This window comes from Symphalangus syndactylus, chromosome 19 (assembly GCF_028878055.3).
Source record: "Symphalangus syndactylus isolate Jambi chromosome 19, NHGRI_mSymSyn1-v2.1_pri, whole genome shotgun sequence".
In the NCBI taxonomy this organism is placed as follows: domain Eukaryota; kingdom Metazoa; phylum Chordata; class Mammalia; order Primates; family Hylobatidae; genus Symphalangus; species Symphalangus syndactylus.
The window spans coordinates 65,641,143-65,660,888 of NC_072434.2; the positions used below are offsets into that span (position 1 = coordinate 65,641,143).

A 19,746-nucleotide genomic window follows, 5' to 3' on the forward strand; every position below is an offset into this window, starting at 1 on the left:
ACACTATTATGCTTTGCTTTGAACAGTCATGTCTTTTAAATAAATGAAGAGATGGAAAAATGTGTACTGTTTTGTATTTACCCACATATTTTCTAGTTCCAGAGCTCTTTATTCATTTATATAGATTCATTTTACCCTCTGTTGTTACTGTCATTTCTTTAGCATTTTTTATAGTGTATGTCTGTTGGCAACAAATTCTTTCAGTTTTTGTTAATCTAAAAATGTCTTTTTTTTGTCTTTTTTGAGGAATGCTTTCACTGGATAATGAATTTTGGCTTGCATTTGATTTTTCTGTAGCACTTTAAAAATGTTGTCTTCTGACTTCCATTGTTGATTAATGAGAAGTGAGTTGCCGTTTGTATTGTTATCCCTATGTGTGAATGTGTCATTTTTCCCTGACTCCTTTTAAGGTTTTTGTTTTCCTCTATGCATGGTTTCAGCAATTTGACAGTGATCTTCTACACTGGGTTTTTTGTGTGTGTGTTTATCCTTCTTAGAATTTACAGTTTGGAGGAATTGTATGGCCATTATTACTTCAAGTACTTTTTTCTACCCTATTTTCTTTTATTCCTTCTCTGGGCCCCATTTATACATGTGACAGTTTATGTGATATTGACCCACCACAGATCATAGAGGCTTTGTTTATTTATTTATTTTTTTGAGATGGAGTCTCGCTCTGTCGCCCCGGCTGGAGTGCAGTGGCGCCATCTCGGCTCACTGCAAGCTCTGCCTCCTGGGTTCACACTGTTCTGCTTCCTCAGCCTCCTGAGTAGCTGCGACTACAGGCACCTGCCACCACGCCTGGCTAATTTTTTGTATTTTTAGTAGAGATGGGGTTTCACTGTGTTAGCCAGGATGGTCTCGATCTCCTGACCTCGTGATCCACCCACCTCAGCCTCCCGAAGTGCTGGGATTACAGGCATGAGCCACTGCGCCCGGCCAAGGCTTTATTTTTATTCAGTCTTCCTGTGTCCCAGTTGTTAAGATTGGCTAAATTTTATTAATCTGTCTTCAAGTTCATTGACCCTTTCTTCTTTGCAGTCTACTGTAATCCTATCCAATGAATTTTTCTTTTTAAATGTTGTAGTATTGTAGTATATTGTATATTGTAGTATATGTAGTATATACTGTAATATATATGTAGTATATATTGTAGTATATGTAGTATATTGTAGAATTGCCATTTGTCTCTTTATTATAGTTTTCATTTTTCTGCTAACATTTCCCATGTACTTGTTCTTTCTGACCATATTTTCCTTTACTTTAAAAAATGTATTTATAATATCTGCTTTAAAGTTCTTGCCTGCCGATTCCAACTTCTGGGTCATCTTGGGGTCTGTTTCTGTGGCTATTATTTCTCTTGACAATGAATCATATTTGTCTGTTCCTTCATGTGTCTAGTAAGTTTTACTTACATACTGGACATTTTTATTGATACTCTACGGAGACTCTGAATTTAATTATCTTCTGACAGTTGATTTTTGCTTTAGCAGACAGTTAATTTGGCTTGACTCAAATTTCAAATTCAGCCTCCCTTGTGGTGGCCAACAGGCCAAATACCTACTTTATTATCTTACTGCCTTGTTCTAATGTGTTCCTTAGAGGTTGTCTTGCTTATACATTGTTTGGGACTTAGCAAAGCACCTGCAATTAATATACAAATTTCATTTTTCTTCTTCATGACTTCATTTTTCCCAAGGTTTTCTCTCTCACTTTCCAGCCATTTTGTGAGCTCCCAAACCTATCCTCAGATTCCTTTTTAGCCAATAAAACTGTTGCTGTGTGCTTGAGTTTAAGTCACATGGAGCGAGGTGGGCCAGAGTTTGCCCCCAGCTCGAAACTATAACAACCCAGGTTCTACATTGTGAAATTTTTCTTCATTCAATGATCAACTTCCCTTAAGACTTTGCCTGCTTTTTTATGGCTCTTCAGAGCTTTCAGTTGTTTTTAATATTTTGTCTACAGATTATATTTTTGTCTGCTGATAGGTTTAGTTAGTTACAAACTATTCTTTGTTGGAAGTAGAACTTCCCTACTCCTTTAATAAAATGACTTTGAGAAATGAAAGTATGGTTATTGTTTCTAAATGCAATGACCTGTATTGGTGCTAATATCACTTGGCCAAAGGGTGGTTGTGGTATGCAAAAATAGCATATTCCAAAATCCTGAGAGCAGAGCTGTGACAGCCCTACCTTCAGGTCTAATATGTGATCTGACTTTTTAGGAGCATTTGAATATTCAGTCACCAAGCAGATTTAGTGGCTGTCATAAAACATTGCAATTTTTAAAAATATTTCCAAGGATGTATAGCCAGTGAGTAGAAGAACTTCATTTCAGTATTAAAGGCAGGGAAAATTCTCTTATTACTCAGGAATTTGAGTCTGGTGCTCCATGGGATGCAGCACTGAAGAGCTAATGAAATCATTATCTCTGATTACTTTGACTACACTGCACACTCAGGGCAAGCTTTAGGGTCACATTACCACTGCTGCAGAAAGAATAAAGGAATTCACAGTCTACTAGATTAAGTTGAAAACTCGAAGAAGAATGACAGGATTGGAACTTGTGTTTTCAGATAAAGGTAGAAATTAAAATTTATAGACATGCTGTAATTGAGCTAACATAATTTCTTCTATCTAACAGCCTTAGGGTTGAGGTAGTTCTAAATTAAATTCACTGTTTAATCTAGCATGAGCTGAATTGATATTCTTGCCACATTTTCAATTTGAGAATTAAGCTATTGATCAGGAAAGTGAGATCAGCTATCCCAAACTGTACTTCAAAGAGTCCTTCCAAGGAAAGGTTGTCTCCTAAATGATGCTGTAGCAATCCTAAGGAAAGATGTAATTTTTGAAAATATTTGTTTTGGTGGGTATCTTATAATCAGAATATATAATATATTCAGAATGTATAATATATATAATATAAAATATATGCTGTATATTCTGATTTTTTATTTAAGACATATAAATGTGTTGTGTATAAATGATCATGTTTAATGTTGAGAGCTAGGAGATCTTTTAAAGAAAATCATTGAGAAACAATTTAAACCTGTATCCCAAAATGTGACATGTTACACCAAAGGTTGGCCAACTACAGCCTATAGGCCCATGGATATTATTTCCCCAGAATCGTTTGTTGATCTCTGTGTTACACCATACTTGGTGATGGGGATGCAAAATAATCAAGGATTCTGCTCCCATACAGCTTACAATCAAGGGTTTCTCCTTAGGGAATTGACCATATATAGCTCCTTTTTTTTTTCTTCTCTCCCTCCCTCCCCCCCTCCCCCCTCCCCCCTCCACCCTTTCCTCCTTCCCTCTTTCCCTCCTTCCCTCCTTCCCTCCTTCCCACCTCCTTTTCTCCTTCCCTCCTTCCCACCTCCTTTCCTCCTTCCCTCCTTCCTTCCTTCCCTCCCTCCCTCCCTCTTTCCATCCTTCCCTCCTTTCCTCCTCTTTCTCTCCTTTCCTCCTTCCCTCCTTCCTTCCTTCTTTCCTTCCTTCCTCCCTCCCTCCCTCATCCTTTCTTTTCAGACTCTGCTAAAATGTAAACATGTTTGATAAGAATCTTCTAATTGTTCATAAGTTTTTCCCTTTTCTCGTATGTTTACTTTTTAATTTTAAAATAATGATAGCATTGTGTATCTACTGACATTGCCGTGTAACAAATCATCCCAACCTAAATCATCCCAACCTAAGTGGCTTAAACCAAGAACCATTTATGATTTCTCATGAGTCAGAGTCAGCTGGGGATCAGTTGATTAAATCTTGGCTTAACTGGGAGTGACCCTGCTCCATGTATTGCTCATCGTCCTGCTGTCAGCCTGGATAAGTCCTTCTCATGGTGATGGCAGACAGCAAGTTGAGACACAACAAGGCCTCTTGAAGTCTAGCTTGGGACTCGCATACCATCATTTCTAACTCACTTTATTGGCCAAAAAAAAAAAAAAAAAAATCATGTGACTGAACCCAAAGAGTGGGAAAGTATGCCTCCACGCTCAGTGGGAGGGTCCTGGAAAAGTTACATGGCAAAGGGTGTGAAAATTTGGGAATTAATAATACAGTCAAATACATCAAAATGTGGTATGGTATCAATATGTAGCCTACAACCAGCATTAGGAGCTGAGTTACATCTCAGGTATTTTAATGCATATTGCTTTTATATGCATCAAAGATCTGGACAGCATGGACTTACTCCTCAGAAGTCATTCTATAAGGGTACCAGGAGTATGAGGATCCTAAATCCCTTCAATTTAGTTAGTATGTATCAAATGCCTTATTTGTGCCTAACACTATATTAAGTTATGGGGCTTTAGGAGCTTTAAGTCAACGGTAAACACAGACCATGGACAAGTACTTAGAAGATAGTGTGAGAGTTCTAATAGTTGAAGTATATATTGGGTATATAGGTAGCAACAGAAAAGAGGAATAATCATCTCTGTGAAAAGACATAGAAAGCTGTGTGGAGGAGATAATCATATTAAATCTTGAAAGATAAATGGCCAGATGCGGTGGCTTATGCCTATATCTCAGCACTTTGGGAGGCTGAGGTGGGAGGATTGCTTGAGCCCAGGAGTTTGAGAACAACGTGGCCAACATGATGAGACTCCATCTCTACAAACAAAACAAAACAAAACAAAACAAAACAAAACAAAACAGAACAAAACAAAACAAAACAAAACAAAAAAACAGTTAAAAAAGTAGCAAGGGTCAGCAGTGCATGCTTGTAGTCCCCGCTACTCAAGAGGCTGAAGTGGGAGGATCACTTGAGGCTGCAGTGAGCAGTGATCGTGACACTGCACTCCAGCCTGGGTGACAGAGCAAGATCCTGTCTCAGGAAAAAAAAAAAAAAAGATACATCTTGAAGGCTGGAGAAGTCAGCATTCCCTGCAGAACAAGTTCAGGTAGAGAAGTACTAGTTGTAGGAAATATAATGGCAGCCTGTTAACTCTTAGAAATTAAGTACTATAATGAAAATCTCTTGTTTCTACCCAGATAATAGAAGAGTCTCCAAGAGCCAGTGAATAACTTTATATTTTACTCCTTATTACATTATTTTCATTGCGGTTCTCAAATGTTGGCATGCATCAGAATCACCTGGAGGACTTGTCCAAACACAGAGTGCTGGACCCTACCCCCAGAGTTTCATGTTCAGTAGGTCTGGAATAAGACCAGAGAATTTGCATTTTGAACAAGTTCTCAGATTATTCTGATGGTGCTGGTCCAGGGATAACACTGTGAAAACTATTGCTTTATTGAATCCTTCCTGTGTATCTGGCAGCCTGTAATGTGCTGAGTATATAAAGATGAAAAGAAAACATCTGTGCCCTAAAATTGTTTATAATAGGGTGGTGAGAGACAGATGAGTAAATGTATAATGATAGCACAATGGAAAGCATGCTGTGATATGTGGAAGTACAGGTTGTGGCGAGAATACACCAAAGCGCATCTAACGCAGAATGAGGCCAGAGGCGCAGATGTGTATAAGACCCAGCAAAAACCCTTAATCCTGAGCTGAGTTTTTAAAAATTATCATAAAATAAAACAAAAAGTAGTAACAAATAGAAAAATGACTTTGAATCATACTTTGCATGAGATTGGTAAATGGATTCCTCTTTAGTGTTGCCTTTAAGATCAAAATTCTTTAGGAAGCTGTTGCTTGTATAGGTGGGGCAATAGTTATTTTGCATTAGTTATTTTGCATTAGTTATTTTGCAAACAAAAGATATCCTTTCCTTTGTTATTTTTACTCTTCTTCAGCAATTTTTTAAGAAGCCAGAGAAAGATGTTGTGTTTACTATGTGTGATTCAACATTTTCACAAAAACTGCTAGAAATTTTATGTATGTCAAAATGCAGACAAAACTAGACAGGAACAGGAACAATCACAGCTAGCGAAACAGAGCTGGTTAGGCAGCTTGACCTGGGAATTTAGGTGCTGAGTCCATAGGTGAACAGGATCAGCTCTCCATTGCAATTGTAGGTTAGCATGAGACCATGAGACAAAGTGACATCTTTGCCTCCAGAACAGCACTGATGCAATGGATAGATTATGGACATGGGCAGGACTATAGATAGCTTTCACTTGGACATGATAAACTGGGTGAGGGGGTTGGGCAGAAATGAATTAGAGGTATACTTGAGGCAGGCTGCTGATTGGTCAGTTCTTTGAGTTATATGCCCAGAAAATGGAAGCAAGAACATGACAAATGGCTGGGCTAGTTTTGAAAAAGAGATTTACACCCATGAGGTTGTCTTGGCAATAAAGACATTCTGCCTTTTTAATGAAGCAGCCCTGAGCTATACTGTCATCACAACCTAAAGCGATAACACCTTTATAGGAATAATGGTTTGTGAGGCTTCTGGCTGTATATTTATTTACAATTTTAAATTGAAAGCATATCCCTAAAGCCATGTAGAATATTTCACTTTTTTATTTTTTTGAGATGGAGTCCCGCTCTGCCACCCAGGCTGGAGTGCACTGATGTGATCTTGGCTCACTGCAACTTCCGCCTCCCAGGTTCAAGCGATTCTCCTCCCTCAGCCTCCCGAGTAGCTGGGATTACAGGCACATGCCACCACAACCGGCTAATTTTTGTGTTTTTAGTAGAGATGGGGTTTCACTGTTTTGGCCAGGCTGGTCATGAACTACTGACCTCAAGTGATCCGCCTGCCTTGGCCTGCGAAAGTGCTGGGATTACAGGCATGAGCCACCATGCCTGGCCTGAATATTTCATTTTAAACAATTATACTCTACCTGGTAAAGGGAGCTGAAGTCCAGAAGAAATTATAAATAGAATGCTCAGACTTTAAAAGAATGTAGTGCAATATGTTTTTATTGAAGAGTTGGTAATAATAATTATTTGTACTTTTTACTTGTCCTTTTATAATAAAATTTAATTAACAATGAAATCTTGTAAACTTTTTCTTAGCATACATCTGTGGATGGATATACTGAACCATACATCCAGTCTACCAAGTCAAGTAGCAGACAGAACATCCCCCGGTGTAGAAACTCCATTACATCAGCAACAGATGAACAGCCTCACATTGGAAATTACCGTTTACAAAAAACAATAGGGAAGGGAAATTTTGCCAAAGTCAAATTGGCAAGACACGTTCTAACTGGTAGAGAGGTAAGTTTGCACAATGCCTTTTAATATCTGCCTGGACCTCTCTGGAGTCTTGTTAAAGCTTCCCTATAGCCCATGTTTGGGAGTAAAATGACAGTTTCAATATGGTAAACACTGGGGTATGTGTGAATGGAACATTAGTAGGCAGAGGTTTATCATGGCATAAAAGTTGACCTTTTAATATTTACAAAAGAATCATTCCTATATATTATCATGTCATAAATCAGGTGTGCTGCAGATGAGCTTTCCTCAGATTCTGACTTTCATTATATGATTTCTGTGAACATTTCTGATTGCCATTGCTGCCCAACCCTCAGGAACAAAAGTTCTTGCTGCTTGATATAAGTTAGGTATAAATATGTAGAAAGTCACCTGCTAATTTGTATCTGTGTAGAGACTACATTGAACAAGTACTTCTATATGGGTGGTTTTCTCAGGTAATAAGATAATTGGATTTCTAAAATCTCATGTGTTTTAAGTTATATGTATTTATTTAGTAAGAATTTATATATTTACACATATGTACATTGTGTGTATATACCTGTATGCTAGGGTTAAAGACTTTATTTGAATAAATGTGTAACATTTTGTATTATATAACGTTTACTAGATCTGATTAGGACATTATAAAAAAAAAAAATCTCAATCAGGCCCAATGCAGTGGCTCATGCCTGCAATCCTAGCACCTTGGGAGGCTGAGGCGGGCATAATTGCTTGAGGCCAGGAGTTCAAGACCAGCCTGGGCAACATGGCAAAACCCCAGCTCTACAAAAAATACAAAAATTAGCTGGGCATGGTGATGTGCAACTGTAGCTACTTGAGAGCTTGAGGTGAGGATCACTTGAGCCCGGGAGGTCAACGCTGCAGTGAACTGTGATAGCGCCACTGCACTCCAGCCTCAGCAACAGAGTGAGATCCTGTCTCAAAAAAAAAAAAAAAAAAACCTCAATGAAAATATTTTTAATAAATTTTCACTTTGCTCTATGTATAATATTATTGTCGTTTCCCATTGAATTTGGTTCCTTCTGTCTATTCTGACCCTAGGAGCCATTCAGAGACAGGGAATACTGGGCAGAGCCCTAGATATCCAAGTACATTTTGTTAGTTTGCTCTAAGTAAGCTTGGATATCCAATCTCTCTACCAACATAATTGTTTTATTCACATAATATTTAACTTACTGCAAATTCACAGGCCACTTTGCCCTATAATTGTTGGTTATCAAGATCATGAGTAAAAGGTTAAGATACAGGATGATTTTTACTTTAAAGAAGGAAACTTAGGAGAAATAACAAAGCTTTCATTTCATTGGCTCAGGATCAAAAGATTAAAGACTTGGATCAATGGAGTATATTCTAAGGCTGCCAAATTATCAAAACGTTACTATCTGATTATGTGAACACCTAAAAAGAGCTAAATTATATCTAGTCAGGAATGAAACAAAAGTTGGATTTTTTGTAAGTTTTATTCATTAAAATATGCATTTTTCAAATAGAGTTTAATGATTCTTCTTTTTTAGGTTGCTGTGAAAATAATAGACAAAACTCAGCTAAATCCTACCAGTCTACAAAAGGTATTTAATTAATTTAATAAGTAATTAGAATGTGAATTTATCATTAATATGTGAAGTTCTATAAAATCAGTCATTCTAAATTTTCTGTTAGGTACAATCTACATTTCCTCAATATATGAAGAAAAGGCATGATATAAAATGTAATGTTTATGACTTACCAAGTAGTTGCTTGAAAACTATCTACTACTTAAATACATGTACTATATGAAAGAAATTTATCTCTTCTATTCAATAGAATAAAATATACATTTTGGAGTATTCAGGATTTGAAATATTCAAATATTTTGAAGTATTTTCAAGTATTCAGAATTGACCTCTGAGAATTAGATTTATATTAAATGAATAATCCATTTACTGATAGTATCAAGTGTCTTAGCTGTTATACAAAATGACAAATGGTGGTGGCCTAAGCCATTTAAACTTTTGTGAGTTTTCAGATAAAGTCCAGAGACCTTGCTGGTAAGCTTCGTAGTTAAAAATCTAGTTAGAAGTTAATATTGTTCATAGGTGAGTTTCCTTTTATTGCTTCATTTGCTCTTCTTCCTTCTTCCACAAGAGCTACTAGTCTTTCAGATAACTCATAGTACAAAATAAGAATGTTTCTTTAAAGGATGAAAATATGAAACAACATAGAGAGAAAAGAAAGCAGTTAGGACGGGGATTGCCTTAGCAAACCAAAGCTGTTTCACGTTACTTCATTAATTACTTAAATGGGAAAATTTTCTCAGATGCACGTTTTAGTATTTTAAAAAGGAAGCAAATGTTTTAACATTCATGCCATATGTGATAGGTTTGTATAGAGTGAGAGAATATACATTGTGACTTTTATTAGAATATAATGGGACCACTGTCACGTATGTAATTTTAACACAAATGACTTTGAATTCCTAAAACAGAAAGAATCTTATAAGAAATTGTTATATGCTGTGCTTACATCTGCTATGATTATAGCATTAGATTAAAAATTTAGGTTTGTGATATTCAAACTTTCTTCGCATTTGGCTCAGTCCCAGATTTCTTCTTAGAGCTCTGTCTTTGTACTTATCGGAGATTCTTTTGAAAATTTGACAACCAGTATAACTTCATAACACTGATATTTCTGCCCAGTAAGAACATGAAAACTTTGCTGGGTTCTTCTTTTTCTGTGAATGTGAGATAATGTATTATTGGTCTCTTCTTGGAGAAAGTCTCTTCTTCTGGCACCAGTCTTTTTGCTAACCATGATGCCTTTGTGTAACTGACAAAAAGGCATCCTCCCTGGACCAATTAACTACGCAAAGATGCTGTTTTTTACTGGGCTGGAACCACAGTAGGACATATCTTTGCCCACCCCTGTGCTGGGAACCCACTTAAAATGTACAAACTGCGTAGTTGTACACAGTGTCCCTGTCCATGGCCCACCTAGCTTTTCTACTTTTCCTGGATTTAGTTGTGGGTTACTCTGGCAAATTGAGTGATTTTTAAGTGGCATCTAGAACTACTCAGGCCTGTTGTGCTGGCTGGAATACACAGTAATGTGACTCCTACTCTGTCTTTCCCAAGGTTGTATAAACAAAGTTGTACTTACTGAAACATGTGAACATGAAACTGAATGTAGCTTTCTTTATCTGAATAACTAAAACATGTACTTGTTGGTGATAAGTAATTTCTGTCATAAAATCTACTAATCCTGTTGATAAAGTATTGCTTTTCCAAATAGGCATATAAAAAAAAGATACAATTTTGTTTTCTTTAGCCTGTGAAAATAAAGATGAAGACTCACTAAATGTAGCCAGTACACTGTGTGTTTGTTTTTTGAGTGATTTACATGTATGTTCATAGATTTGCTTTCTTTTAGAAGTTCTGAAGAAAAAGCAGATCAAGTCTTCATTAATTCTCATGTGTTTAGAACATTCAGCATTTGACCTTTCCTATTTAGGCAGTAGCATCTCCCAGTCAGTCATACTTAAAAATAATGGAATGTAAAACAATCCATTTTTCCCTAGCATTGAAAAAGATATTAAAATTTGCTTCCATGTCTTAGGTATACTCATTAAAAGGCAGGTAATTATCGCACATTTATATGAAATAAGGATTCATTGTAATCTCACTTCTAGAAGTGTTTGGGTAAATTTGTTCTGGTTTGATCTGAATTTAAGCTGATCCCTCTCCTTTATCCTCTTCTGTGTATCAGATATTTATAGAAATTATTGCCTTCTTTTGCAAACATCAATGATAGATAAAAGAATCTAAAGTTGATACACTGCTTAATACTGCCAAAATACAAAGTTCTTAAACGTGTTTGGTTTTTGGAATTGTTAAGTATCTTTGGCTTCAATATTGTTCCCATAATATGCTCATATTATTTGTGTTACATATTTTGAATTAATGGAATCCAATTTAATGAGTTTTCATAGTTAAAAAGTATTTTAGGTAGATGCTATTTTTAGTTCTTCCTCTTTAAAGCATTAGTTCTACCTCATATAATAATGTATTTTAGAAGAGGGTCCATGAACCATACTAGTGATTCCTGGGGTTCTTTTTTTGAGACAGAGTCTTGCTCTGTTGCCCAGGCTGGAGTGGTGTGATCTCGGCTCACTGCAACCTCCACCTCCCAGGCTCAAGCGATTCTCCTGCCTCAGCCTCCTGAGTGGATTGGACTATAGGCGCATGCACCATGCCTGGCTAATTTTTTTTTTTTTTTTTTTTTTTTTTTTTTGTGTTTTTAGTAGAGACGAGGATTCACCATGTTGGCCTGCATGGTCTCGATCTCCTGACCATGTGATCTACCCACCTTGGCCTCCCAAAGTGTTGGGATTACAGGCGTGAGCCACTGCACCCTGCCTCCTGGGGTTCTTTTAAGCAGCCTACTAATGTTGAAAGAAAAGCAAGACAATAAAATAATAGTTTTCGTAGTTCATAAATTTGAAATGTTGTAAGATCATCTTCTCAGAGATATCACTAGTTTTGAAACTTGGACACATCAATTTATGCAAAGATGACAAAGTTTGTGTCAGTCTGTCTCAGCTTACAGTCACCAGGGTGCAGTTTATCTCTGCTAACATTTTTGTATCTTCTGTGTATTACTTATTAATTTGCATTTTCTATTGTTTTACTGTGTTATATTATGTTCCAAATTCACAAAAGTGGCTAAGTGGTTCAGAAGTGATTTCCTAAGTAGTAAAATCTGTAATGAAAATAAAAACAAGACTTACTACAACTCAGAATTATGTCATTATATAATAGATGACTGCTGCATTAAAGTTTTATAGAATATGAATCGCTTTGCTAGGACAGTGATTTTACACAAACAGGAAAAGGGTAAAACATTTAAATTATTGAATTGTGAAAATTAGACTTTATTAAATGAATAATCAATTTACCACTCGTGTCTGGTGTGTTACCTGTTATATAAAATGTTGTCAAATGGTGGCCTAAGCCATTTAAACTTTTGTGAGTTTTTGAATAAAGCCCAGAGACCTCTCTGGTAAGCTAATTAAGTTTTCCAGAATATCTGCAAAATAATCTTTGTCATGTTGAAGAATTTGGTAACTAAAGGTAGAGAGGAGAACAGAACCATGGGAGCAATATTCAGAATTCAGTATGTTTTAGCAAATTATCAGAAACCAAACTTGCAAAACCAATCACAAAATTATGGACAAATATTTTTATCAAGGAGAGAGCACAAGAAGCTCCTTGGAAATATTCCTTAACAAATGTCACTATTGGACATATATTGAAATATCAGCTACTCTCATATATACATGCTATATAGCATATTTCACTTTATAGCTGAACAAAACCACTTAGTGCTGAGTACTTCTTTCATACACTTCTTGTCACATGTGTGCATCATTTGAAGGAACAATTTGGCCAGTTCTTAGGTGGGCCAACAAAAACATAAGTGATAAGAGAATTATTATTTTGTGAAATGGTATGTAGACTGCATAAGTTATCTTTTAATCAATAATGATGAAATACCCCTAGAACTTTTTTGAGGGTTAAAGGTGGGGATATTCTGCAAGGAATAATTCTTCCATGTGAATAAATAAGATTATGCCTAATAGCCAGTTACCCGCTGTTTCACTCTCCATGAGATTAGTGGTCAGTCAGCAAAATGCTTTTAATTTTGATTTGGTTTTGGACAAAATACTGAAAACAGAGTTTAACATAAAATCATATGAAGAATTGGTGGGAAGTATACTTTCCACACTGAAATATGAGGATTTTGAGGGAAAGGTGTTTAAACAAGTGTTTTAAAGGTGATACCAGTAATATTAATATCTGGCTAAAATATCAACAGTTTAAATTTTGAGGATGTGATCATCAGATTTGCTGAGAAAAACAAACTGTGCAGTTTAGTGACCAAAAATCTGACTTTTCTAAACCTTGTTAGCCCTCTTTAATTACTGGAGAAAGGGCTCAATGACATATAATTGGGCATTTTTAACATACAGATGTGCATCCAAATATGAAAAATATCTTCCAGAGCAAGCATATCCAAAGAGTATGTCAAAAATCTATTTGCTACTATCTCTCAAATTAAAACTTCCAATCTTTCACATTTTGAGTTTAGTAAGCTCAACAACCTAGAATTTCACAGCCATACATAATCTTCGGGGAGAAATATCTCTTTAAGATTAGATTCAGTAATCACTCTGAATGTCTTGAGAATTACCTGAAACATTACCTAATGCTTATTCATTTTCCCAGTCAATCTATGATTGTGACTTGGGAATTTTCAGTCTTGCTGATTTTATTTCTTATATCTCTTTTGAAAATGTCTGCTTTTATCTTTCTCCATCATGACCAGTTTAGACAAAGTCACTGTTATCTTCTTGTAGCCTTCCAACTGCATCCACTTTACATACGTATACACACACACACACACACACACACACAGAGAGAGAGAGTTTAAAATGTAATACATAGAGTTTAAAAGTCGTCAAGGATGCAAAATACATCTGTGAATATGCTATCCCTTTGTTAAAACTTTCAGATGGCGTTTTATTGTTTGTAGTCCAAAAATCTAATTCATTAACATGGTATAAAGGTCCTACCTTCCTTTTCCACCTCATGGACCATGAACTCTCCGTAGCTTCTCTTCACTGTCCTCTTCCCCGACTCCTGCGGCTTTAGTGATTTTCATCTGCTCCTATTCATACTCTATTCCAGTTACCAGGCCTTTGCAACTTTCTGCCACCTTCTGGGTAAGGCTCATCTCCCCTCTTCCCTTAATTAGTCCTTACTCATTCCTCCCATTTCAGCCTAGACTTACTTCTTTAGGGAAACCTTTCCTATTCCCCTAACAGTGTTAAATCCACTTAACCTCCATAAAATCAAGCACTCATAACCAAGGATTATTTATAAATAACCACTTTCGTTTTTATTTGTTTTGGTTTTGGTAGTCGTTTGTTGATTTGTTTGTTGACACTTTTTGTTTCTGGTGTTTTTGTTTTAATGCCTGTATTCTGCCTCTAACTCCGAAAACCTCTATCCTAATTGCTTGGTTTTTAATAGCTGCAAAGCATCCATTTCTATGTTCTCAAGAAGCTACTTAAGATATACTGAAATCAATGTGGAACAATTTTCTCTTGAGGGAAATGAAGGAGGCTTAGAGTCTTTAAGTCACCTGTGAAGTTTAGACTATCTGGCTGTTTTAAAAGTCGCAGTCTTATTTTCTTATTTAGTTATTTTAAGCATCATATTTTCGTGTTTTTCTAAGCTTGGCAGTTTGTTGATGTAATAAACTAGTCTATTTTTAATTTTTGGATGGGGACTTCAAAATGTCTTTCCCATTTTAAAAAAGTTGCTTTCTCATGGTATTTATTTATTGCACTAAAATATTTTGTTCTAATCTTGTTTTTAAAGAAATAAAACATCACAGCTATAGTTGAAGACCCATGTGTCATTTCTTGATTCTAGTCTTGTCTTTTCCTACCTAGAAATAACTACTATTCTGAATTTGGTCTTTCTTATTCCCACTCAAATTTTTAAAAGCTTTTTTACATATGATTGTACTTAAAATACAATATTTTAGTTATTTTAAAATTTCCTGTCTTTCTGTAACCGGATTTTTTCATTTAACATTGTCTTATAGTTTATTCGTGGTAACTATATAGTCTCTCCTTTCTTTCCTTCCCTCCTTCCTTCCTTCCTCCCTCCCTCCCTCTTTTTCTTTTCTTTTCTTTTCTTTTCTTTTCTTTTCTTTTCTTTTCTTTCATTTCCTTTCCTTTCCTTTCCTTTCCTCTTCTCTTCTCTTTTTTCTTTCTTTCTTTCTTTTTCCTTCCTTCCTTCCTTCCTTCCTTCCTTCCTTCCTTCCTTCCTTCCTTCTTTCTCTCTGTCTCTCTGTCTGTCTTTCTGTCTTTCTTTTTTTGGACAGAGTTTCACTCTGTTGCCCAGACTGGAGTGCAGTGGCGTGATCTCTGCTCACTGCAACCTCCACCTCCCGGGTTCAGGTGATTCTCCTGTCTTAGCCTCCCAAGTAGCTGGGATTACAGGTGCCTGCCACCAAACCCAACTAATTTTTTGTATTTTTAGTGGAGACAGGGTTTCACCGTGTTGGCCAGGCTGGTCTTGAACTCCTGACCTCAGGTGATCCACCTGCCTCAGCATCCCAAAGTGCTGGGATTACAGGCGTGAGGCACCGTGCCTGGCCTTGTTCATTTATTTTTCATTGCTATTGTTAGATCCCATTGTATGAATATGCCATGCATGATTTATCTATTTTCTCCTTAATATACTACATCTATTTATTTTCCTGTTAGTGGATTTTATTGTTCTATGTATTTTATTTTGTTTTTCTAGTTAACTGTTTGTTTTTACTATACAGATAATGAATGACCATTATTGTGTATATCTTTTTGAGAAGATGTATAGAGGGATGTCTCTCTCCAAGTAGAATTGCTGGGTTGAAGGGCATGCATAGCCTCAACTTTACTAGATAATGTCAAATTGCTCTCCAGTGTAGTTGTACTGATTTTTACTTAAGCCAACACTGTATGAGATTTACTGTTGCTCCACATGCTTGCCAACACTTTATATTACCATGTTTTAAAATTTTTGCCAACCTTATGGGTATGAAGTTGTATCTAGTTTTAATTTTAATTTCCATGATTTCTAATGAGATTGGCCATCTTTTCAAATTTAGGCTACTTTTAAGTTTAATGTCTTCTTTCTGAAATTATTTAACTTCATATCTCCAACAATTACTTTTACTGAGCACCAACTTATACCCACAGCTGTGTAGGATCTTAGGAGAGATTCAAGTAATGTGAAATTGGTACTAGTTCATAAGAAATTATAAGACTTATAATCCTCTTATAAGAATCTTATAATCTACCTATGTGAAGACAAAACTTTGGGAAACTGACACAGGCTATCATTTATAGAATATTTCCTTCTGTTACTTTGCAATGAATAATTGGCTGCAAGTTATCAAGTTTATAAAGAAATACTGAATAATTATTTTACTGTAGTAGTTATAAATCATCTAATATATATCCATTTAATTATATTCAGAGCTCTTTCTGTGCTATGATTTCATAGGAAGACCTTAAGAAGTTAGCTTAAATTGTTATAGTGCTGCTAGCAATAATTTTACAAAATACTTGACATCCCAATGAGATGTCTAAAAGCTAAAAAAGAAATGACATGATGATCCTAGAATTTAAAAAGCTGAAAGTTTAATCTGTAGGATTCTGTTAACATAGATAAAAAATATATATATATGTACACATAATCCCTCAATAAATGGCACTTATGAGATAGTATAGACAAGGACCTAGCAGTCTCTTGGAACTGCATGTCACCTTCAGGGTAAAGCTGCACCCACACTTCATATTAATAGGCCAGTAAACTGTCAAAGATACAGATAGAAGTTTTATAAAGACTGCAGTGAAGACAAAGAAGGGTTCCTATCCCTCTTAAAACCCAAATCAGAGCAAAATCCTTGAAAGGCGAAGAAGGCTGTGTTGTAAGGCACAAAAACTCTATGCCAGCCTTCTACTAGCCCAGTTTACTGTGACTCTGAAGACAGCCTGGAAGAGCTCTCTCAGGTGGAACAAGCTGAACCACTGCTTTTGTCAAGCTCCCAATGACCACAGTGTGCTCCTTCTGCCTCAAGATCAAGCAAGCAATGCAGAAGACCTGTGACGATGATGAGACCAAGGGCAACTTCATCAGACTGGTGAGCAGGTCTGATGGAGAGAAAACCATGTGCATTTGGCCTCTGACTATGACACTTTGGGTGTAACTAGAATGACGATTGTCTAATAAGCCATGTCCAGTTGGCTAGTTCTAAAAATGACAGACTTTTTCATCATCACAAAAAGAGTACTAGCAGAGGAATGGAAGAGATAGGAAGGAACAAAGAGCAGTTGAGAAGAGAAAAGGAAAATGCACATAATTGAGGGAAATATTGATTGACACTAATGGAGTTTGGCTAACCCTGACCTAAGCTCTAGCCAGGAAAGACCCAATTGAAAAGCATATATCTCCAAAGAATTGAAGATTGTTTACTAGCTTTAGTTATCTGGAACAAAGCCAAGAACCAAGAAGGAAACAATAAAGGCCTCTGAACAACGAGAATAGCTGTGATATAGAAGACATATCTGAGGCCTTCACTCCTGACTTATTTTCCTAATTTAACACACAACTAGCAAACTCTGGCCTTAATTTCCAGCCTACAGAAAACCTGAAACAGTAAATTTGAAGGGGAATAGTAAATTCAGAGCTCTTTTACTAAATTTACATTTGCTAGCAACATTGTGTGACATCACAGTTTGAAAATGAAAGAAAAAGAACTGAAAATTAACATCAGAAACTCAAATAGTAGCATGGCACTGCTATTCTTAAAATTACCTCTTTTTTGTACTTGTACCTGGAGCGTATTACACATACAATAATTAACTTTTTAAAGAATAACTCTGTTTCAAAGTAAACTTCTTTTCATAGTCTAAATGCCTACTCAACTCTCTCTACTGACTCAAAGAAGTGTGAAGATTGGCACCTTGGTGATGAGGACCTGCTCTGGGTTAAAAGATCACATAGGTATATGTGGCTCTTCCTCTCCCTCTCCCTGCTTCCTTTTGCCTCATGCAGCTCATGCAGAAAACTCTGCCATTAGCTTTAGTCTCTTTCTTTTACGTAGCCAGCTGGAAAATAAAGAGTTAGGCAGGGGTTGAGGGGAGTCTTGGAGAGGAAGAGATATCTTAGACATTTGCTTAAGACATGTGGTACTTTTCAATTGGCCAAAATTCTCTAGATTTGGAGGGTTATCATATTAGTCTGCTAGTCGGGCCATCACAAAATACCACAGATTGGGTGACTTAATCAAATTTTTTCACCTTTCTAGAGTCTGGAAATTCAAGATGAAGATGTGTAGGCAGGTTTGGTTTCTCCTGAGGTCTCTCTCCTTGGCCTGCACATGACCATTTCATCCCTGACATTTCTCCCTCTTTTCAGGACACCGGTCATGTTGGATTGGAACCCCACCCTTCTGACCTTCTTTAACCTTCATTAGCTCCTTGAATTCCCTGTCTCCAAGTATAGTCACACTGGGCATTAGGGATTCAACATATGAATTTAGGGGGGACACAGTTCATTTCATAACAGGGATCCAAATCCAGCTGACAATTCAAGTGTTTCTTTGGGAGGAGAGATGCTTGATGGGATAGGAATCTGGTATTCCATTACCCTTACTCAATATACCATGTAAAACATCCTAATGCTCCTTCTGACAGCAACCATTGTTCGACACTGTCTATCATTTTTAGTCAACACACACCCAAACCCACACACATCTTATTGTTATCGCTTATGTTTTTTTTCTCTCTCCTTGTCCAAAACTGCTGAAGGAGAGGAAACTAAGGATTAAACAATATACTCAAGACATCTTTGAGATATAGGAATCCAATGGCTGTGTACTGTTGTTTTATTGGAATTAAAAATTCCAGTTAAAGTTCTGATTAGAACTTTGGCCCTGTCTGCACCTCTTTTTCTTGCTTCTTCTCCAGATGGAAGTGGAGTGACCTTCTGTTTAGGTGTTGTTTTTGTTATGGATGCCGCAGTTTTCACAAAATGATTTTAATCCTATCCCTTAGCTCATGTCTGTTCTTTGTAGAACGGAATAACTACATTCCAGGTACCAGTCAGGGATTAAATTTATGAACTAATTGCAGTCAAAAGCCCAACTTATGAAATAAATAAACAAAAAAACACCCCAATACTTTTGGAGGAATTCCTGAAGAATTTGCTGCCAGTCTATTTCTTTAGATTAGTTGTTCTGAAACATGGAGCTGCCAGGAAACATCAGTATGTTTCTGTTAGTTTTGAGATATGTCCCAGCCGATTCTAAGAGAAAACTACTAAATTTGCCAGTAATTTCATAAAAAGTAACTAAATTCAAGATTATTCATATGACAGTGTTGTCTTCAGTATTCTGTAATTTGATGTGCTTTGTCAAGACAAGAGAAAGAAGAGGAGTTAGAACCCGGAAACCAGCATGGCTTATTCTTGTTGTAGCTTAATGGGCCACACTTCCTAGTACACAGGAAATGCCTGTGCCAATTAGAGAGTACAAGTAAAAGCCCTCTTTCATAGTGCAGTAAGGAACTGTTAATTGAAAAAAGCAGGTTAAAGTGAGGAATTATTAAAAGTTATATAAACATTTAACACTTCAGTTGTACACACAAATGTATATGCATTGATGAATCTTTTCATGTGGGGCCAAAGCTTTTTATTTATTTATTTATTTTGAGTTTGGCTCTGCCAATTGTCATTCTGCTTTATTTACCTTGTACAGATCACACTCATAAGCTCATAATACACTTCCTACTATTTCCAGTTTTGTTTTGTTTTAATTAATGAGAGAATTGAATGACACTCGGGCAGCAATCAGAGCAGAAGCCTAGATTTTATTCCAATCTTTTGCATTTATCTTGCCCATACCTAGTTGGACAGCAGTCTAGCAACTTTTATCTAGTATTTCCAAAGTATTCAATTTGGTTTGTTTTGTCAAACAACAAACATGTACTTCATTGGTTTATGTAAAATTTGTATTGGA

The 19,746-nt window shown here is 36.3% G+C and overlaps 1 protein-coding gene across 13 annotated transcripts in view; it reads left to right on the forward strand.

Moving 5' to 3' along the window:
* Positions 1-19,746, forward strand: part of MARK1 (microtubule affinity regulating kinase 1) — a 138,002-nt gene that overhangs the window by 45,538 nt on the left and 72,718 nt on the right. For 10 of the 13 annotated variants that reach the window (XM_055235357.2, XM_055235359.2, XM_055235358.2 and 7 more), the window contains exons 2-3: positions 6,931-7,134; positions 8,649-8,702. In XM_055235357.2, the coding sequence (XP_055091332.1) occupies positions 6,931-7,134; positions 8,649-8,702 (258 nt within the window). Of the gene's footprint in view, positions 1-6,930; positions 7,135-8,648; positions 8,703-19,746 lie in introns of those variants that run through there. The other 3 variants (XM_063613947.1, XM_063613946.1, XM_055235362.2) reach the window with 3 other exon arrangements.